At 31.2% G+C, this 23685-nt stretch overlaps 2 protein-coding genes across 2 annotated transcripts; both read left to right on the top strand.

The window, feature by feature from the left end:
* Positions 1–5789: 5789 nt before the first annotated feature.
* Positions 5790–10457, top strand: LOC124846062 (beta-1,3-galactosyltransferase 7). The gene is made up of 11 exons (XM_047323276.2): positions 5790–6107; positions 6252–6348; positions 6440–6492; positions 6608–6816; positions 6968–7031; positions 8412–8484; positions 8576–8696; positions 8806–8893; positions 8980–9105; positions 9388–9497; positions 9902–10457. Exons 1-11 carry the CDS (start codon positions 6016–6018, stop codon positions 10048–10050), a joined length of 1182 nt encoding a protein of 393 aa, XP_047179232.1. The 5' UTR covers positions 5790–6015; the 3' UTR covers positions 10051–10457.
* A 5457-nt stretch (positions 10458–15914) lies between these two features.
* Positions 15915–22684, top strand: VPS9A (Vacuolar sorting protein 9 (VPS9) domain-containing protein). The gene is made up of 5 exons (XM_047323268.2): positions 15915–16082; positions 16171–16318; positions 18657–18827; positions 20428–20607; positions 21613–22684. The coding sequence occupies exons 1-5, from the start codon at positions 15991–15993 to the stop codon at positions 22432–22434; spliced, it is 1413 nt and encodes a 470-aa protein (XP_047179224.1). The 5' UTR covers positions 15915–15990; the 3' UTR covers positions 22435–22684.
* Positions 22685–23685: the final 1001 nt, after the last annotated feature.

Genomic DNA, 23685 nt, shown 5'->3' with positions numbered 1-23685 from the left:
TTACAGTTATTTCACATTCTTTCTACTTATATTTTTTTAAAAAAAAAAATTACGTATTTTATCTATAAATTTTATGAAAGTACTAGTAGAATATATTTCTTCGATAACATTTGACATTATTATTAGAAGATTTCATGCATCAAAAATATTTTGACTTACATCTAAATTTTAAAACAAGCTTCTTTTACTTTACAAATAATCCAATTATTTTATAAGAGTCAGAAGGATTCCATTAGTTTAAAGAACTATATATACACCTACAATTCATAAAAACACCAATCAATAGAGTCTTATAAAGAACTTATATGACATGTGCAGAAACATTATGACTTGGATACAAAGAAAATGAGACAGACAAAAGAAAAAAAAAGTTTAAATAACTTACTCTTTTAGATAAACTAATCAGGTAAACTTAAAGATTTCACCGTTCTGATCACTTAAGTAGTTTTTGATCTTCAAACAGATAAACATATGAGAAAAACTTATAGAGAGAAATCAAAGAATTCTAAAAAAATGATTTCTAGAGACAATGTATTTTAAAATAATGAAACTATTTATATTAAAATCATTTAATATTAATATTAAAATAATTGAGTTTTATTATTTTTAAACTATTACCATTTCTAAAATATCATTTTATAGGTCTTTACCTTCTAACTCACTATAAAATTTATATCAAAGCATTATGTCTATAAGCACATTTTTTTCTCCTTTTATACATTTATTGTAACTTTCCAATATATATAGTTAGAAGCTGGAAAAAAAACAGAAATTTGATTATATTGAACTATTGTGAAGCAACCTCTTAATTGGCTTAAGATAGATATTGATAATGCAACTAGGATTGTTTTAATTTGATTTTATCTACTTATATTTTTAGAAGAAATCAAAATGGATACGTAGGTAGTTTTATACTTGTTTTAAGGGTACAAACTTTATTCATGCTGAATTTATAAGATCATTTATACGTTAAAACATGTTTGGAGAGAACTCTCATATGTTTTTGTTGAAAAGTAATTTTTTTAGTGTCTCAAAGTCTTGGAGAGAAATAAAATTGGTGCTTACATTTCTATACCTATATGCAGTTCAAAGTTTTTTTTATTTTTTTTTAAGAAGAAACACGATATTTATAAGTTAGTTAATTTTTTATAATGGGTATAATTTATCTATGTATAGTGAAACTTAAATTTTATCATAGATTTAGTGTAATTTTTCGTGTTTTTTATTATTTTATTTTTTTAATAATGCTTTATGTAATAATAAATTATTGATGAATTTTAAAGAATGAGTATAGTTAGCTAATAACGTGAGTATGTCTTTATGAAGATGAAAAATCAATACATGAAACAAATCCATACATTGATTTCAAAAATAAAACTCTATTTATAAGATAATGGTATTTTGACATCAATTTATTTTTACTCTGATATTACCTTTTACTGTCTTTTCCTTTAAAAATACAAAAATCACCTTTGTTAGAACTATTTTACCATTATAAAGATAGCAAATTTTTTGGTTTGAAAATATCACTCTTCCTGTTCATAATATATTTCAATCATCAAACTCAAATTTTAACTTAATTTTTTCCAACCTCATCAAATTGAAATTTTCAAAATTTGTCAGTTACACTTCTTCTAACTCAGTTCGATTTCTGTGTTAGGGAAAATGTCACTCCGTATTAGAAAGGGTAGTGAGAAGGAAATTTTGATGTTGTACAAACGTTCTTAATTGCTATTTTGGTTTAATTAAATTTTCATATTTATAAAAATAATTTAATTAGATTTGTTTTGTTAGATTGATATTAATGTCGTGTCAGTTTATAGTATTTTTAATTTATAACTTTTTGTTATATGTTAATTTATTATACAATAATGTTATGTGATGAAAAGGATATAATTAAATCATTTTTTACAACTAGGATATCATAATTAAACCGAATAAAAGTTAATACTTTCAATTATCCTAAAAATTAATTAATACATAAAATTCAAGTTCTTACATCTTTTGATTATTGTTAATGTATAAAATGGTAGTCGTTAATAAACTTTAATAATTTACCATACTTTATTTAGTTATGACCAAATTTGTAATGTTGAGGGAAAGGTATTTGTGTTAGGTTGCCTGTTTAAAGTTGTTAAATTAAAAGCAAGTGAAAATTTTCCTTTTTCATTTATGATGAAAGTATTAAACAGTACATAATAAACTTCCTTCAGCATTTATTATTCCTTAATTCAGAGAACGAAGTGTTTTTTTTTTTTTTCATTTATGATTAAAGTTTTTAAATGGTAGAATAATGGTTTTATATTAGTACCATTTGATTTTTTTTAAAGATGGTCGTAATAAGTTGAGTAAGATTATTATAAGTGGGAATAATATTTTTTTCTCTCTACATATTTAACGTAGATATTTAAAATAGAAAAATGTTGCATTGATTCATGCTAGATATTTAAACTTACTATACTTTTGGATAGAGACAATAACGTTATCCTATATTAGGAAATTATTCTGGATTTTTTTTATACAATCCTTATTAATAAACGTGTATTACTTACAAATGTCACGGCTATAATTAGGAATTAAAATAGATCTCAATTCGTAAATCAATGCATTTTAACATAAGTTTAAACTGGTTAGACTGAAAAAGAAAAACGCAATTTGATTAAACATTAGTCAAATTTAAATGACGGATACAGAGTTAAGTTGGTAGTGATTCATTTGTAATCTATCAATAATAAATTTTTATTTTATTTGATTTTTTTATTATAATTACTTAATACTTTTAGTTAAGAAGGTTGATAATTTATTTTTTGTAAAGTTTATAATGTTTTTAAACAATGATTTAATAATTTAGATTTTTAATTTATTTGTTTGACTTATTAAATAACTTAACACTTTAATTTTCAAATACTACTTTTATAATAATATTTTGTACAATAACCTAATATTTTGATTATACTTTTATAAGTTAGGTTTAAATCCTTCTTGGTCCTAATTTTTGTATGGAAATCACAGTTAGGTCATCGATTTTTTCAACTGTCTCAATTGGGTCATATTTTTTGTAAAAATGAACACATTTTACCCTAATCGTTGAGTGTTCTCTGACGGCGTTAGCAGTTGCTGACCTATGCACGCTGATGTAGAAGTGTTTTATTACGTGTAATTTTTTTTTTAAATTGAGAGTTTTTTGACGTGGCTCATCCAAATCTGGTCAGATTCCCTTCACCACCCACTTCACTGGACTCACTCTCCCATGGACCTCGTTGGCGGAGCTTCGCCGACGCAAGTCATTAGCAGGCATACCATTGATTAGGTAATTAAAAAGATAAAAACCATTGAGCGAGTCCTCCTCGTCGTGCCTTCATCGTCGATCATTACCGTTATGCCGCACCGAACGATCGCTATCGCTATGCCGCACCGAACGGTCGCTGCCGCTATGCCGCCATTTGTGAGAGAATGAAATCTGTCATGGTTGAGCAGTGCATCGAAGGAGAAGAAGAGACTTCTAGAGTTTGTTTATGCTTTAGAATTGGTAAGCCTATGTTGAATGGTTACACAGATGCAGACATGGCAAGTGATGTGGATTCTAGGAAGTCTACTTTTGTTTATATGATGAATTTTGTAGGGGGAGCAATGTCATGTCAATCTAGACTACAAATATGTGTTGCTCTATCTTCTATAGAGGCAAAATTTATTGTTGTTACAAAAGTTGCTAAGGAGTTCTTATGGGTGCAGAAATTCGTTAAGAGTTGGGATTATCACAAAGTATGTTTTGTATTATGATAGTCAAAATGCATTCCATCTCAGCAAGAACTCAACTTTTCATTCAAGGTTAAAGCATGTTGAAGTCTGATGTCATCAGATACGATATGCATTAGAAATGAAGCAATTATCATTATAGAAAATGCATATTGATCAGAATGAGTTAGATATGACGACAATGATCTTACATGGAGGAAAATTTGCTATCTGGAAGGGGAAAATGAGTTTGGTTTACTATGGAAGCTCCAAGAGAACTTGTAGTGTACCAATTAATTGGTGAGGGAGAGAGGGAGAGATTTGTCAAATGGGTCACCAATTTATTTGGTGTTATTTATATGGGCTCCCAGCCAATTATGCAATTTAAAATCATAAGCAACCATTTACATATGTTTAGAGAGGGAAAATAGAGTGAGGAGGGAAGAGATAGAAGTTGTGAGTGCCCTATGTGAGAAAAAGAAAAGAAGTCATCAAAGAAGAAGAAGTAGAGAGTAACCAGTTTGTCTTTTGCAAGCCTGTGCAAAAAAGCTGCCTTAGAGAAAAAGTTTTATTTCTCTTCTCATTTATTGGGGTTCCTTCTTTTGTTTATTTAAATATCCATTGTGGTTTGTTATCCTTGCTGGTGAAGAGATTATTTTCTGTTGATCCTTGGAAGTTGCAAGATAACTTGTAGTGTACCAATTAATTATTAAGGTTTTCCTACATTAAAAGTTTTGTTGTTGGCTAGGTTCTCCTTTCTATATTTTTTAGCATATCATTATTTTGCATATTATTTACATAGGAAAGATTTGATCATGGTTTTGCTTCCACTTGTTATTTAATATTTTTTATTATTTTCCTAACAACATAATCTCATGGAAACTTACTTAATATTCATTTCACAAGTGTTGAGTCTTGATTGTTGTGTAAATATATATATATATATATATATATATATATATATATATATATATATATATATATATATATATATATATATATATATATATATATATATATATATATATTGCCTTAATGGAAAGGAAAGAAATTTTGATCAATTCTTCAATAACCTTTGGAGAGTCAAATAATGTGTTTCTTGTCATTGTAGTAGTTTCATATGATTTTTTTGGACAAAAAGTTTCATATGATGTTTAGTTATCAAATTGAACAAAAGTTGTACAAATTGTTTCTTTTCTACTCATTTATCTTTTAGGTTATTTTATGTTTGAACTACTTTATTATACTATTTTAAGACAAGTGAATAATCGATACATATTTAAAATGGTTAAATATATTTGTAGTTCTCAAATTTTGACGGGAAATTGAAATTCATCTATATCTCAAACTTTAATATAGTTTGGTCACCAAACTTAAAAAGATAAATAAATATAATTATCATAATTCAGTTACCTTAAATTTGTTTTACATATCAAACAACGTTTTAGACTGACATTTGAATTGTTTAAACTGTTGGACACATTCCAACTCAAATACTAGCTTTAATATTAACAAAAAAATTAACATTAAATTAAAAAACTATATTTATTATTTTTATAATTTTGAAATATAAACATATCAAAATTTCAAACAAAAACATATTATAATTTTTTGGCCAAGTTTAATCCCATTTAAAATGATCAATGGCCAACTTAGATGTTATGATTACAAGATGTCTTGTATTGAAAGTTTTACTTCCAACTCATTGAGAACTTTTTTTTTACAAACCCTTCTATGTAGTTATTTTATAATTATTTCAATGCATATGTTAATTACTTTATTTAAGATAAATCATAGAGTTAAAACATTAAAGGAGAAACATTCTATCAACTATAGGTATATTTTTATTATTTGATGTGGTATGAAAAAACAGTCTTAAAAACCAGTATTATATGAGATGAGTACAGTTTTAAATTCTAGGTTTGACTTGGGAGAAAGAAGACGCCGTACCTTACGAGACACGCACATTGTAACATTACCTGCCAAACATTTGCACCAACGCAGAGGATGTACATTGTACACGACACATTGGAGCATCACGGCTACTGTAGCTGCTTTAACAGTCGTCACACTTTATTTACAACACGGTTAAATTCCAAATCTCGTAACCTTTCTGTATACTAACCTCTCTTTCTCTTCACATAAGTAAACGTATCTGCGTTGCAACTTCCTACCACTATCTCTTCTCATTAGACCAATTCCTCCCTTCATATTCATCATTCCCTGCAAACTTTTTCTTCCTCACACCAAATTTTCTAATCCTCCCTCACACAGAACAATATGAAGGCTCGCACCCCTACCAAAATCTCTGCATCGTGGATTCCCATTTTCTCTGTCTTTTCCTTCATTCTTGGTATGCTCATCACAAGCAGGTATCTCTATTAAACTCTCCCCTTCTCGTAGATTCTGCCTTTTTAATTGTTTTGAGCTGTGAATATGTAAACTTTGGTTTGTGGGGCTTGTTTTATGAGAGGTTAAACATCATGGTCCGATCCTGAGTGTTTGTTTGACTGCAGGATGTGGGACCCACCTGAATCAAACGGGATGCTTATTGCGCAGCATCAGCAGGACCAACAGCTGCAAGTGATCTCAGGGGACTGCGCGACCAAGAAGGCATGTTTCTGTTTCCTATGAAGTTTTTCACAGCAAAGTGTTCCATTTTGTTTTGCTTTGGTTTTTGAAATCTCTGTTTTTTCCCCATCAGATGCAGCCCAAGGATGCAGTGAGCGAGTTACAGAAGACCCATGAAGCCATCCAGTGAGTGCCACCTGGATTCCGTTTCAATTTCTCCAGATTTGTTTGAAGTTCAAGGTTTTTTTTTTTTTTTTTCTAATTATTGATGTTTGTTTCAATTTCTTGGGGGGCATGCCAGGGCTTTAGACAAACAAGTTTCCATGCTTCAGATGGAGCTAGCAGCAGCTAGGAGTTCTCGTGAAAATGGGATCTCTGATTCGAATACTTCAACCACCACTTCCGAGGAAGGTTCTGCAAGGAAGAAGGCATTTATAGTGATTGGCATAAACACGGCTTTCAGTAGCAGGAAGAGGCGTGATTCAGTAAGAGAGACTTGGATGCCTCAAGGTAAAAAAAAAAAAAAATCTGTTTTTTGGAGTCAACTATAAGGGCACAAAAGTTTCTAAAATGGAACCATATTCTTAACGCCTATTTTTAAGGGGGTAATTGCCCTAATTCATTTCTAAAAGGTTGCTTTTGGTATTCACGTTTTGATCAGGTGAACAACTTCTTCAGTTGGAACGGGAGAAGGGAATTGTTATCAGGTTCATGATTGGCCACAGGTAATTCCAGTTTGTGTGAACCAGGAGAGAATTATAATGACACCTTTAGAAAATAACGGTACATTAGTGTTATTATTTGAGTTAATGTAACAACACAAAACGATCGTTCTTGTTTGTTTACCAGAACTAGGTTGTCCCTGTTCACATTACTTATCCAACTGGTAGATAAAAAAAAGGCACCATTAAAATGGTCATGTGTCAACATTTTGAGTGCTTACCTAGTTACCTTAAAGAACTATGATTGACTACAAAAGTGGCTTCTAATATCAGCTGTCCTCTTGCAGCCCCTTTGTTAGTCAAAGACTCTTACAGCATATCTATTTCTAGTTGTATCTTCCGTTGAAGTTTGAATCATATTACTGCTTAATCTATCTCTTAACATCAATACTCATTGAAGATATCGACTTGTTTTCTTCGATTATTTTTCCTATTCCGTTTCCTTAATGGCTTGTATTGTGCCTAAAGCATAAACATATTCAAATTTACCACTTAAAATGGTACTAGACTATTAGGTAGCATGTTTTTAAATGGGTTAGGACCATCATAAGTCAGAGTATGGGATTAACCATGGGTGCTTCTTGCTCTATGATTTTCATCAAGTAATTTAGTTGATCTCCCGGGAGTTTATCTTTTGTTTATATTCTGTGTGATATAGAAGGAGGATATGATGGTCACATGAATGGATACAAGAGGTGGCCAGCAGTGATTCTCTCCCCAATGCAATTTTGAATTTAGAGAATTAAGACTAAATACATTTGTATCAACTTTTATCTTATGATGTGGTCTGTGTTGATAACACGCCAATCCCTTTTTATACTGATCAAAATATTTGCTAAATTAGGAGACACATCATGAGATGATAAGGAAATATGAAAACCTAGGAAATAGGAAAATTATTCTTAAGACAAAATCTAAGTTGCTCTAAAATATTATAATGTAAAATATTAATATTGTGGGATATTTTTATATTGTAACAGTTGGTATTCTGCCCATGCATGTGAGATTGAAAAGGAAACTTATGAAACTGATATTAATTTCCGTGTTGAGTCAATATGAAAATATTCAAATTTTTTTATCAATCTCCCTATAATTTATTAGTATATAGAGTCATAGACTAAAATCTGCTTCATGATATTTTACCTATAAGAAGCACATTTTAGTCTAAAAACTGAGTTTTGGAAGCTTGATTATTATTACCTGTGCACAGGCAACAATAATTATTCCCCTTTTACTCTGCACTTGTGGAGGGATGGTTATCGTTACCTTGCTAAGAAACTTTTTAATTTATGTGTACATTATCCTAAGTGAAAGATGAAATTTTTATATATGGATTGCTACTTAAAGTCACTAACGTGGGAAATATTGCCATTGTTGTCTCAGTGCAACTTCCAACAGCATACTAGATCGAGCTATTGATTCAGAAGAAGCTTTGCACAAAGACTTTCTTCGCCTAGTAAGGCATATTATTGTTAATAAAAAAGAGTGTGAGAAAACATTGGATAATCTGGCAGGAGTTTGATATGTGATTTTTCATCATGTTGTAGGAACATGTTGAAGGGTATCACGAGCTGTCTGCAAAAACAAAGATTTTCTTTTCTACCGCAGTTGCAAAATGGGATGCTGATTTCTATGTCAAGGTTGATGATGATGTCCATGTTAATTTAGGTATATGCTATCTCAGGATTCTGGATTTCTTGTTTTTTCTGGCCATTTTATTTTCTTTACAACCTTCCTCTGCCCCATTTCTCTCACAAATAAGCCTTAATATGTTTAGGTGTCCTGGCAACAACCCTTGCTCGTCACCGCTCAAAACCCAGGGTCTACATTGGGTGTATGAAATCAGGGCCTGTCCTTTCCAGAAAGTAAGTCCATTTTTCTGCTGGCTACCCTTTTTCTATGTCCCTCATCGTGGTTTTGTATTTATGTTTGACTTTTGTTCGTATCTTAGGGATGTCAAATACCATGAACCTGAGTTTTGGAAGTTTGGAGAAGAGGGAAACAAATACTTTCGACATGCAACTGGGCAGATATATGCAATCTCTAAAGATCTGGCCACTTACATTTCCATCAACCAGTACGTATATGATTTTTCCCTGCTTTACTTAATTGGCTATTTTCTGATTTATGGGCCACTACTATGTACTTTTTGCTAGATAATTTGTGCAGGAATAAGTCTTCGTGCAAATGATTGTTCAGCATTTTTTTTCTGAAAGAAAATTACGTATTTTGCATGATGTTGGAAAGCTGTCTTAATTGTGATCTTAGGTTTTAGTTGTGTTCTCTTTGGAGCTGTAAAAATTGTCATGGAATATTGTCTGCACACGAAATTTTATGTGAATCATAAATATGACTGCAGGCCTATTTTGCATAAGTATGCCAATGAAGATGTCTCGCTTGGTGCATGGTTCATTGGTCTTGAAGTTGAGCATATTGATGACCGTAGTATGTGCTGTGGAACTCCTCCAGGTATTTAACATGAAAATATGTGAAAATATGTAATCAGAAAACCATCTCTGGTCTCTACTGCAATAATGTTGTGGCACTTAGTACTGGTTTTGTTGACTTGCAAACACTCTCTACCTATATGTTCTACCACTTAGAGCTAGAATTTATGGTTTTGTCTTGCTGTCACTAATGACTGACTTCCTATAGATTTCTATAAGCGAACTTTTTCTTCTAATATAGCTTCTTCGTATCCCTTTCTTCAAGTTGCTCTTGATGGAAGATGCTTCGGTTTAATGAGCTGGAAGCAATTATAAAGCTCCATCATTAATAAAATTTAAGGATAATCAGAACTCAGTTTCTTAATTCCCCCAATCTCACTTTTTTCTTTTGGAAATGATCCTGATTTATGTTTGATGTTTGTGTAGACTGTGAGTGGAAGGCACAAGCAGGTAACATTTGCGTTGCCTCATTTGATTGGAGCTGCAGTGGAATCTGCAAGTCAGTGGAGAAGATTAAATATGTCCACTCAAAGTGTGGAGAAGGGGATGGAGCTGTTTGGAGTGCTTTATTTTAGATACTTTCAAAGGAAAATGGCTTTTTTGTGGTTTGGAGAGAGACTAATTATTTAACTGCAGCTGGAACAAAGGCATTTTTCAGTTTTGAGAATGATTATTTTCTGCAAATAGGTAGATATAACATGGAGCATCTGGCAAACAAGGCTGGTTCATGATTTTTTGTGGAAGCTGAAGGTAGCAATTGCGTGGATATGGATATGATGGCTTTCCAGTGTTAATTTTTAGTGTGGACTTATGTGGGGGGAGGTATGACAACCATTCAAGGTTTATAGTTTTAGTTTGTTCCTTTTATACAATGTTTTTGTCCGTATGAGGACGAGATTGGTTGTTGTGCCCTTTGTAATGAAAAACAATGTATTGATTCTTCTAATGCGTTAAATTTGATCACTGTTTCGATGCAATCAAAGGTTGAACTTTAAAATATTTACGTTTGATCTAGAAATTATTTCAAACAGCTGAGGGCCACTCACCTGATTGTGAAAAGTCATAGGAAATGGACATTAACAAAATACAAATGAATTCAACTGCATCAGTTATCAGGTCAAATTTGCCATGCGATTACAACTGTGACCTCATCAACCAAAACCTATCATTACTATGTTACCATCCAATCACTATTTGTTTGTTAAAGTGGTTGTTGCATACACTTTTTACACCTATTTTACTCTTTTAATATGTTTTAATATTTTATATATATTTTACTTGTTTGAGTTTATCATCAACAATAATCATTGACTTTAATATTACTGTTGGTTTATTTGAGAGAGGAGATTTAATAGAAGATATAACACCAATTAAATTAAACTCAATTAAATAAGAAATTGACATTACTTTTAACCAAATAAAATTTTAAAATAATGAGTTTATGAGTTTTTATATGGTGCCTCACTCTCGTTTCTAATCAAGGTAAAACTTAGATTTATACTTAAATTTCCAACTATTAACTTATAATATAATATAAATATTTAAAAAATGAAGACATACTATAATAACAGTACCAGAATTTAATAAGTTAAAAGTGAAAGATGTTCAGGTGTATCTAAAGGGTTTATGTCGTAAATTTTTAATGTGTTTTTCATGATTTTAAATAAATAAATAAAATTATCATTTTAATTTCTAAATTAACGTTTCAAGACAATACGAATTTTATGTAATATCACTTAAATTAGTTGTAAATACTTCTAAGTTAATTCTAAGACAATCCTAAATTAAATATTATATGTTTTTTCAATACCAAAAGTTTTTAGGCATATTTCTTTTTGCCGTCTTTGGTTAAAGTCTTTTTTTCTCGCTCCTAATTGCATATCTATTACTCTGCCATAAGTTTCTTTTGGCATAGCAAAGATCTACAATGTCATTTTTATAATTTATTTTGCTTTATTTCTTATTTTCATTTAAAAAAATATCCATTAAAACTAAATATTGATATATTCAATATTTAGTTTTGATCAAACATTTTATTTATATAAAACTCACTAATTAAGTATATTTAAATTAAAATAATCATACTGTTAATATGAATTGAAGTAATAATAATACTAAAGCATGAGTAAACAAAAGTAAGACATATATTAATATGGAAAAAAAATTAAGACATATATATATATATATATATATATATATATATATATATATATATATATATATATATATATATATATATACTTTTGACAAATTTTTGGTTGCATTTTAGTTTTTAAGTGTAAAAGAATTTGTTGAATTCCCTTTCTTATATATATATATTTTACTATTATGGTTATATTTGGATAATTATAATAGTTTCATGTATGTATTTTGTTTAACTATTCTAGTTTATTAAATATGTGATAATTCCTATAATAGTGTTAATATTATTTAAAATATGAGATGTTACACAAAAAAGATGATATGAATATTTTGGTCAAGGAAATAATTGTTGGGATTTGAAATGACAAAAAAAAAACTAAATAAATGAATAGGTATCAAAATTATAATTTTCTTATATTATAGTTGGTAGTTGATGAGAGAGTGGCATGTATCAGGAACACATATTGTCAAATGTCAACACCATATTTAATTGTACGTGAAGTCGTGGAGTGTGTTTAACCTTTTTTTTCTTTCGATAAATTTTGGTATTTTTAATTATTATTTTGTTGAAAGTTTACTACAAAATTGTTTTTTTTAATGATAATTTGAAGTGTATAAAACGTTCTATGTTATGAACATATCATAAATGATTTAATAAATATCGTAAATGCTTTAATATGAATGATAATTATCTCACACAAATATTTCTATTATACTAATATGCATTCTTATTAATTTACAGTAAAATTTTACTGCCAATTCATGACAATTAAACTTTAAAATTTTAACCAAAATAGCTCAATTAATAATATTATCTATTGTTATTAATTAATGTTAATTTTAGTATGAAGTCTTATATATTGATGTTAATCAATTAAGTAACTTGGTATTTTGTGTGTATTTAAATTTCCCTTAAGAAAAGTTAGTCGAACTTAATTCAAAGTGGAAAAAGAAATAATTGTCAACTTTTAAGTTATTTGGAATTTGAAGTCAATTTTAGTTACAAATGAATCTGAAACCAAAAAAAAAGTGTTCAACATGTTATTATAGTGTTTAATAAAAACTCAAAATTTATTTTGATGTTCTAACTAAAATCTAAACATGTCCTGTGTAATAAAACGTAGTTAATGTTATTAATTGTATGAATAGTTTGGTATCTAAAGGATAAATTCCATCAATATATATGGATATGATCCTATATCTATCATGTAAAAGTAATTTAATTTAATTTTTTTATGATTTAGGATTATTATAGTAACAAATGAGTTATTTATTATATTTTAGGATATAAATTCTTAATTGTAGTTTGTATGCGGATCTTCATTTATAATTTTTTTCTCTTTATTCATGTAATACTAAGTAATTATTGTTTAACTAAAAGTGAATATGTAACATTTTATCTAATAGTATAAAATTATTAAATAAAACAATATAATTATATAATCAACCAGTAAAAGAGATAATCATATCACTATTATATTACTGTTATCTATAAAATATGTATTGAATATATATATGGAGAATTATATATACACACTAACATAAACTAAACTTTCAAAAGAAAAGGTTTTACAACAAAAATTAGTCATAAGGTAAACTATTCTAAACTAGGTTGTTGTCTTGTCCTCACCTTGCACAAGATCAACGAGAACATTTTCATCTGCTCACACCGTTAAGGTGATAATCTCAAACAAGGAGAAGAACACAAACAATTAAAATAGAGAAAAAGTTAAGCCAATATGCAAAAGATTTGATAAAAACAAACAATAGTCATAATATATCAAGGTCTACACATGCATAACATACCACCATTCACATATTTACACAAATCGTTGACAGTAAACTCAATTATCTGAATACCTATATTCGACATATGGCTTTAACGTATACGTGCATTTGTAATAGTATTTATGCTCTACAAAGTCATAAACAAAGAGGTTATCACCCTACCACCTACAAAGTTAGTCCCCTTCACACCTATGAACAACAGTCCAGTGGTTAGGACCTCTTATGGCTCTCATCATATAACTCATTCTACTATATTTGAGTATGAATAGTTATTAGAGTATATGACATCTCCTTTATGACCCCCCATATGTCAATGCATACACTAAACTTTACCACATCACAAAATTTCTCCTTGAAATTCTCTCAACAACACTTCAAATCATATTCTCCATCAATAAAAACATCATCATACATCTTGAACATACATATGAATCATAATAAACCAATCTCAAACAAGTTATAACATAAGAAAGCACAACATACACACTAACACTTAGTGCAAGACCTCTCATAAAAGAGAGTGCTCAGCGACAATCCTGACGTTCACTCCCAAGCCTTTCGCAAAAGGTGGCACTCAGCAGCAGTACTGGCGCTCAACGACACTACTTGCGCTCATCGTCATTCTTCTCGCAAAACTTCTCGTTCAACGACACCATTCTTTCGTTCAACAACCATGAATTAAATTGTTCTAAACTTGTAGTGAAAAGTGACGCTCAACGGTATCATGCTACCGCTTAGTGTGAGAGCATTTACAAAAATGATCGTTCAACGATTTGGATAAAAAATGCTTTCAGACTTGCACAACCAAGCTTACGCTCAATGCCATAGTAGATAACAACAAACTCAAAATTGTGATTTTGAGAACTAGGGACTTGTTCAGATGATCAAATTGGTATTCCTAACATAGTGCTTGATTCAAAAACAGTTTTCAATGTCAGAGTGCATACCAACTTGCTCAAATGGTCAAATCCTAAATTCCTTATTTCAACATTAATTCAGACAATTACAAACAACACATAACTATTTCAACACATTCAAATTACTTAACAATTCAAACACCAAGTCAACAATTCAACATACTCAAATCAACCACACATGCAATTTACCATTTTCATCACATTTATAACTTAAACAAGGTCATTAGCTTTTATTACGTAATATATGACCAAACAACTCTAAAACCCTCAAAACATCTTTAGACGCACAAGGAGCCCTATCTGTCCCTATGAATAATAGAAACATTAATGATGTTAAAACAGGTCATCCGGCTCGGCCTGAGCTAGCTTACCACGGGTTGGTAGGTTAAATAGATTGACTCACTTAATTACAAGTTTTTTTTCAAATCTAAATAAATTACATTTTTTTTTGTAATTCAAATCTAAATAAATTTTATTCTAAAATGATGTTAATATTCTAAAGATAATTCAAAATAAAAAAAATTACCATACAATCTAAATATAATCCAAAAGCAAACACAAAAAGCGAATAAATAAGTTTCTAATATTGATCATTTTTGTGTCACTCATCCATCTATAAAATTAGAATCTTGAATGGATAAATATAATATTTTGCTCTCTTCATACATCTTCTTCTTTATCCCCATCTACAATACAATAAAAGAATGTTAATTAATAATATTAAAAACAAAGTAATAAATAATTAAATTAAATTAGGTGGGTTGGTGAGTCAACTTGACTCACTATACATTCAATCTGGGGTGAGTCGGGTTCTAAATGGGCGGTCGGGTTGAAAATTGACCTGTATAAAAAAATTATATTTTTTCAAAAATTAATGATGAAAATAATTAAATCTTATTATTATTTTTATATTATTAATTTTAAAATATTATTTTTTAGGTTTTTTATAGAATAAATATAAGATATTATTAAATAATTGTAAAATTAACTTTCAACAAGGAGATATTCACCAAGTTTTTCATAAAATTAAGAATTTGAATAAGAGCTAAATTTTATTTAAATGATTCATTTATTAGAGATATATGTTAACTCAATTTGTTTTGACAGTAATATACGTAAAGCTAACTGAGAACTATATTAATTAAAGGAAATATCATAATTTTTTTTATTGATTATTGAAAATAAAATGTTATTTCAAACTAATCCAATTATAAAGTTATCATTGGAGAAGTATCACGATCAATAAATTAATCTGATTCATTTATTACTAGCTTAATGTTAAACAAGTAAAACACATAACAATTAGTATTGCTAGTTCAATATTAAATACGTGACTACTAATATCTTTTGCTAACAATGAATTTTTGAAAGAAGAAACAATGGTAAAAAGTTTGGATGCAGATTTCTAATCTTCGAATTTTAATTTCACTCCAATGTCTGTATCAATTCTCATTGTATAGCACTAAATCTAAATTTATTTCTAAACTTATATGTTGCAATTATCATTTAATTTAATGATTGTTATTATTAATCGAATTTATTTATATATTATTATAATTATGAGAGGGGAAAACATGTAATAAGATGTCTAGATTTTGTGTGAAATGAGATAGTAATTGTGTTTGATCGCGTCCTCCGTCTTGGGCGGTGTGAACGAGGCGGCGGAGAATGGAAAACGCCGATGTATTCTTGGGCTTACAGGACTTCCTCGAGCGCATGCGGCAGCCCTCCGCCGCTGAATTCGTCAAAGCAATCAAAAGGTTTCTATGAGCTCTCATGCTTTTTACATTGCGATCACGATTTAGGTTTGGAATGGGAACCCTAACTAACGAAGTGAGATTTTCGCAGTTTTATCGTTTCATTTTCGAACAATGCTCCTGATCCTGAGAGGGACAGTGCCTTGGTTCAAGCGTTTCTTGCGAAAATGGAAGCGGATTTCAGGGCTCATCCACTCTGGGCTGGTTGCTCTGAAGAGGAACTCGAAAGTGCCGGTGAAGTCAGTTTCTGCTTAACTCATAACATGCTTTTTCTACTTATTGTTCTCTATAAATGAAGATACATTTCAATTTTACAGTAACTAATCAACTAACTTGCTCTACTGTCACCTCACATTGAAGACATTTCAAGTTTTATTTTCTGCGCTGGATCTCTGGTTGATTGAATTGGGTTATTTTTACGATCACTGCTACAACTCACTCATCCTTTCATGTTCTATTTACGGTTTTTTCCCTCAATAATGATGAATTCTGTAAGGCACAAATGAAGATCCAAAGTTTTATGCATAAAAAATATAGAATTGAATTGAAGATACTGAACATAAGGCATAAATGTTAAGGAAGAGTAGCGGGTCTGCGAATAGCAGTATAGCGCATATTAATTAATGAATTGCTGTTCTGGGATCGTGCCTGATTATCTGAGATGATTATTTTAGCTCTTAAAAACGTGAAATTTGAGTGAGATGTTCACGAGCACCAGAAATCTAGTGGAAATGAATCAATCTGAATCCTCATCTTATGGCCTGCTTTTTTTTGCCTGTTTAAAGAAAAAAACTCCTTTGCTAGAAAACTTGTTTATTAAGTTTATAATAATTAGAAGGAAACACTAAACGACTGACGCACCCCAGTCCCGGATGTCCCTTGCTTCATGAAAGTATTGGAGAGGACAATTCTACAATGTTTCTCTTACATATCTGAAAAGGTCGTGACTGGATTTGCTCATGACCAACCGGTGACCAAGGTGAAACTTTACCGGTGTGCTAGCGTTTGCAACTAGCGAAAAACAACAAAAGCATAAAATAATTCTTCCAGTGCTTCTGTTAGGAGTCAAAAAAAGGTGGTTTTTGAAAAAAGGTGGTTTTTGAAAAAAGGTTCTGAAGAAAAGCTTTATTTTGAAATCACATTTTATTTTAATTTTTTGTTTCAAAGTTTGTTCAAATTCACCTTTAGAACCTAGGCAAGAGATTGTGTATTGATTCAAATAATATATAAACGTAAGAGAACTGTAAATATTTGGAAATATTCAGAAAGGCTATGGGAAACGTGGATGTCTGTTTGAAACGGTGTAGTTAAATAGCCGTTGTAGCCGAACTATAAAGCTTGTGCATAGAGGAGTTTCATGGATCTGTGATGGCGACTCTGTCTATTATTGTTATTGTTACAGCATTCATCTTGCATCCTCTTGTCATCTCTGGCAATTCTCCAGCCAATTGAACTTTTAACATTATGATTATTTTTATTCATTTATTTTTCTCTGCATAAAAAGTAATTTTTTATACTAAGATAATTTATATCATATATGTTAACTGTTATCTAACTTCCGCCATATGCCCAGGACACAATCTGTTATATGATATGGTGGATTATTCAATTTCCCCAATTGATAACACTTCTATAATCTTTGAATTGTCGTGTTGGCGTCTGTATGTTCTTTTTACAGTCTATTAATTTCAATATAGAATCTACTAACTTATAGAAATTTATTTGGGAATTTGGGTAATCATCTGATGCAGTCTTAGCATAAAAGACAACACTTAAAAATTAATGTTTACTACTAAAAATATTATGCTAGCATACGCAAGTCAATTTCTCATTCACTGTCGATTCACATTTTTCTCCTTAGCTTTCATAATATTTACTCTTTTGTGTTACATTGTCGTAAATACTCGTTTATTTATTCTATTATTTAATCCATTGTGAGTGCGTATTGTCTTGCAAGCCTGGTTTGCTCAGGACATCTAACTCACTGTCATACTTCATTTTAGGTTTGTGAGGTCCAATGTTGTAGAGAAAACCAGAAAGAAATAAAAATACTTTAATTTCCATTCGCATGAATTTCACTTAAACTTATAGTGTGCAGTGAGTGAGACAATTTTTTTCAAAAATTTGTTACGCAAAGTATAGAAGGTTGTTATCTTTCAGCTTCAATATTAGGTAAATAAAACTAGGACTGCTGCCACACCAAACGTTAACAGAGGATTTTGATGATGCACAATGTGTATATTCTATTCAACACAAGTATTTTTTATAAGAAGCAAGCAAGTTCAATTCCACTTCATCTGGCATTTCTTTTAGGAAAGTCGTTTTAGGAAAGCTCATTCCTTTTGGTTTAATATTCCATGGTAGTTATAAACACGTTAAATAAGTTTCAATTGATCGTGTTGTTTTCCTGGAATACAACACAAATTCATTCGAGTAAGGAGTTGAGTGTTAGCTCCTGCATCTGTGTACATTTTGTTTTTCATAGAAAACATTGTTCTATATTCTTGTTATATTCTTTTAGTATATAGTGCTTCTACAATGACTGATTGCTTTACCTTGAATTTTGATCATATACAGGGGCTTGAGAAGTATGTCATGACAAAGTTGTTTGCTCGTGTATTTGCTTCAGTTCCAGATGATGTAAAACTTGATGACCAACTTTCCGAGAAGATGGCTTTGATTCAACAATTTGTTCGACCTGAAAATCTGGATATCAAGCCACCATTTCAGAATGAATCATCGTGGTTGGTGAGTCCCATTCAAAAGTAATCTGACCTAGCTCACAGTATGTAATTTTGTCATCTAAGTTCATTTTCCTCTTGTTAACAACATTTATCACTTAAAAAAGGGACACTAAGTGTATAATCTACATAATTCTTCTATCATCTACTATTATTGCTAAAAGACCAGTCTCAAATGCTACATAATTCTTCTCATATCTCTCGTATTTGTAGTTTGGTTTTTAATGCTATTGTTTGTAACATTTTTGGTATAGCTCAATCATAATTTAATTGAACTTCTTGATTAATTTCTATGCTTGACCCCCTCACCCACCAACTACCTGTTTTTTGACTTGGGTCATCAGCACCACAAACAATGTGATCTAAGTTCATATCACAAGGATCCTTATTCTTATAATTTAGTTTTAGCATATTATATAACAGCTGGCGTATTCTTTCTCCACATTTTACTTATTTATTACTAATATTTTTATCCAATGCCTTTAGATTGATTAGTTTTTGGGCATGTCTCACTTGGATTTCAATGGAATTTAGATTCATTGGTTCTTGATTCTCCAAATTTTCTTCAAAATAAGTTTTCTGTCCGATGTATCCTTGGGCTTTTACTAGATGGTAGTCAGTCAATAAGTAAACATTGTATCAATCTCAGATAGTGATGTGTAGAGGACAATTCTGGAAATTCTATAGCAGGAAGTAGGGTTTTATATTGCGTGCGCTATAGACCCATTGGATACTTGTATGACTTTTGTTAATGTTTGTATGTTTTGTATTACTTATTTTATAAAATTTTATCATTTTTGTGTAGTTATATGTATGTATACATCATAAAAGTTATGAAAAAAATGTCAGAATAACGACTATCCCACAATGGTGTTATTTGGGCCAGCTGCTATCCAGGATTTAAAAACTCTGTCTAGAAGTTGGGTTATAACATAAACTAAATATCATATACTACACGCTAAAAAGGTACACAAAATTAAAGAATTTCATAATAAATAATAAGTCAGTTTACGCATGCAATCACCATCAATCTAGGAGCAATAAGAACTTATGAACGACTAACAATGTAAGAAACAGAAAGCTGATGAAGAAACTGACCAAAAAGAACATTACAAATTTGATAAGATTTAGCAAAATGTGAACTGAGAAGTCTAGAGGAACAACAAGGAACATAACATATGAAAGAAAGAAGTCTTGAAAGTGTGAAGGTGCAGAGTTCAAAACAGGAAATAATTTTGTGCAGTATTTTCCCCATAAACCCAAACAACAGTGTTCTAGGGGAAATATGGGTTTTTGAACGCTATATCATGGTAGTGCTACTATAGCACACAAAAAACTGCTTATTTGGCCAAATGGTCGCAATTGGATTACTATATCAGTCTAGTACCACTCCGCACTGCCATAACGCCACCACTGACTCCTATAGTTGTAAATACGGAATTTACTAGTTGCGGGCAGCAGCTGTCTAAGAATCTCCCTACGCTGTGTACTTGTGTTTTTACTTTGTTTTGGCTACTAAAATTTACAATTTTGACATGTTCATGGTTTTCGTTATATACTTCTGTTTTCTAGAAATGTTATATGTTGTATCATTCTTATGGTGGCAGCTCGCACAGAAAGAATTACAGAAGATCAACATGTACAAAGCACCAAGGGACAAACTTGTGTGTATTCTGAATTGTTGCAGGGTTATTAGCAACTTGCTGCTTAATGCTTCGCTTGCTTCCAAAGAGAATCCTCCGGGAGCTGATGAATTTCTTCCTGTGCTTATATATGTAACGATAAAGGTAATCTCAATGTTTCTTCACAAATTGGTACATGCATAATTCTCAACTAGAAATAGTTTTGCTTGATAGATGCTATTGTGTTAGGTTCCTTTATTCAGGGAACCGAAACAGATGATTCTCTTCTCACACAACACTCAAACAGTAGAAGATGAAAGCATATGTATGTATTTTATTAATTCTGTAATGTATGGAAAGAAGAAATACAAGTAAATGTACCCAAGGAAGCCTCCCTTCCTCCACTGGAAAAGATGTCGAGTCTCTACTCAAAAGGAAAAATATCTGATAACCCTTCTATCCCTATTCTGTTATTATTTATACTTTTTCTTTCTACTAACAAACTAACCTCCTTTCCCGTCTTTAGTTTCCTCCCCTTTTATTCCTTCTCACGTATAACTTTAACTTCCTAACATATTGTTACTTGTACTATCTATAAAATTATGAGTATGACATGTGGATGTGTGCCTCTATATTTTGGTATTTCGTTTGTTCTATAATGCACATTCTTGCTTGTTTTTTTCACTAATGAAGTTGACTCGCACAAATAAAGCTTGTAATTTATTGATGTTATGTAAAGTCACTTATGGCTTATTTCAAAAGAAATATTTGACGTGGTTGTTGAAATGCATCTTGCATGCACTGATCCAGTCATCATGGTCTGACCATATTGCTTGAAAGTTCCACTAATTCTAAAACTCATTGAGCTTCTCATGGTGCTGAGCTATATGACCTTTTCTTCTGAAATGTTTGCTGTCAAAATTATTTGATTCTAGTGTTTCCTTAAAACTGAATTGATGAAGCCAGATAATTCAGACTTTTGGAAGACTTCATATACAGTATTATATTGTGTGCTAAGAAGCTTAAAATTTATATTTTATACAGGCTAACCAGAAATTGGAAAAAAAGAACGTTAACCATTAGAGCAACTATATATTCTCATAAACTGTATTGTTAAGTGCCAATCTTGATTTTACAGTTTGACAATGTCTTCTAAATGATACTATGCAGGCAAACCCTCCACAACTGCACTCAAATCTACTGTACATACAAAGGTTTAGGCATCAATCTCGATTGGTTGCTGAAGCAGCATATTATTTTACCAACATGCTCTCTGCTGAGTCCTTCATCTCAAACATTGATGCAAAAGCCATTTCAATGGATGAAGCTGAGTTTGAGAGTAACATGGAATTTGCTCGTGCTATGCTTTCAGGCATTTCAGTTGATACACAAGATCCTGGTTCACCTTATCAAAATAATGGACAGCATCCGGTAGCAGAACCCACTAGGCACAAAATTAAAGCTTTGAATGATAACAAGGACTCTGCACTACGAACTCCGTCATCTGTTGCAAGATCAGAAGGCAAGAAAGTTGCTTTTGCAGATGAATTACTGATGACAAAAGTTCCATCCCTCTCTGATTTGGAGAATAAAGGGGCAAATATGATCCTGAAGGAGGACAAGTTGAATGAAGTTTTTGGGGAGTTTCCATATTTGTTTGCTAGTGTAGGGGATCTAACAGTAAGTGATGTTGAAGACCTACTAAATAATTACAAACAACTTGTTTTCAAGTATGTCTCTCTTTCTAAAGGATTAGGTGTCTCTCCTACATCTCAGCCGCCAGCCGCCCAAAATAGATCTGACGACCGTGCTGAAACAACAATAGATTCTTCAGACGGTGGACCTCTAGATGAGAATAATAAATCAGAAGAATCTATTGATAAAACAGAGGATAGTTTGGATAAAGTTTCACCTATCGAGGAGCAAACAATTGAGCCTGGTTTGTCACAGGATGAGCCAGCTGCTCCTGAGGGTGATGCCCCGATAAAGTAATGAGAAATAGCTTCAACCGTTTTCTACAGCACCACATACCCCATTTTTTCTCCTTTTTTTTTGTCTGTAAATCTATATGATGTTCTTTGAGTAGTGGCTGCTCTCTTTCCTTGTCTCAGGAATGGCCATACCATGACCAACATGCCGTAACATTGTTCTAAAGTAGATTTTAGGGCTGCAACAAATAGAAATTGTACGTTTCGTTGTGATGCAAAAAGAATGCGAAGATTTGAATGTGGTTGTTTTAAAACCCCTGTACACTGAAAATTGATTTTATTCAAAAGAAAACTAAGGCCTAACATTAGTGACATAATATGCCAGTTGCATCAGCGTACGGATAGTTGAAGCTGCGGTGGATATTCATCATGAATCAGGAGCTGATGATCAGAGGTTGGTTATGTATACTCCACCCCTCGATATTGCAAATTTGTTGTATTGTTGGATGTGAAAGAAAGCTAAACATGAATGGTGGTATGTATTGGTATATGTTTCACTTCATTGAGTGTTAACTTCAAAATACATGAAGATCGGGAATCATGGAAATTGGGCCTCATGGGCAGAAAATCCAGATCAACCTCCTTATAAGCACGTTCTTGCACCGACTAGATCTAACCCAATCATCTCCCATCCATGTAGATATCACTGGGAAGAAAATAAAATAATGTATATGAGGGAAAGGACATACGTAATGCATGTGCAATTCTGGTTTCTTTTGTATGTTTTAACTGAAGGGTGCTTGATTGGAAATCAGGAGGATACATGAAATCATGCCCCCCATATCAACAAAAATAGATTATGCTTCATTTGTAGACGCTGGATAGCACCTTTGCTTTGTCCCTTCCTCTTATATTCTTATAATAACTTTATTCCCTTAATAATGCAGCAATTACATAACCTAGCCCATCTTTGAAACTACATGTCCCCTTATTATCTAATACTTGGGGGCAAATTGGGTTAGAGATAGATTCTCCAATAAATAATCGTATACGGTCGTGTTTCACTGTTCTGTAATCTGATTCTGGCTCAAATAACCTTCTGATTTGTCTAGGATCAGGGTCAGGGACTCGGGGCATATAACCTTGTGCACCCATGCTTATTCTAACTTAATTTGAAAAATATGCAGAGTTTGAATTTGTCACGTGCGTGTGGTGTGCAGAGAGAGCATTCAAAGACATGTATGTCCTCTTCTTTAAAGACAATCTTTGGTAATACCTATGTTTATTTGTTAAGTAGGTTCACTTTCACTACCAG

This window comes from Vigna umbellata, chromosome 2 (assembly GCF_029865625.1).
Source record: "Vigna umbellata cultivar VRB3 chromosome 2, Vumbellata_1.0, whole genome shotgun sequence".
NCBI classification, from domain to species: Eukaryota; Viridiplantae; Streptophyta; class Magnoliopsida; order Fabales; family Fabaceae; genus Vigna; species Vigna umbellata.
This window is presented reverse-complemented; position numbering and strand designations above follow the sequence as displayed.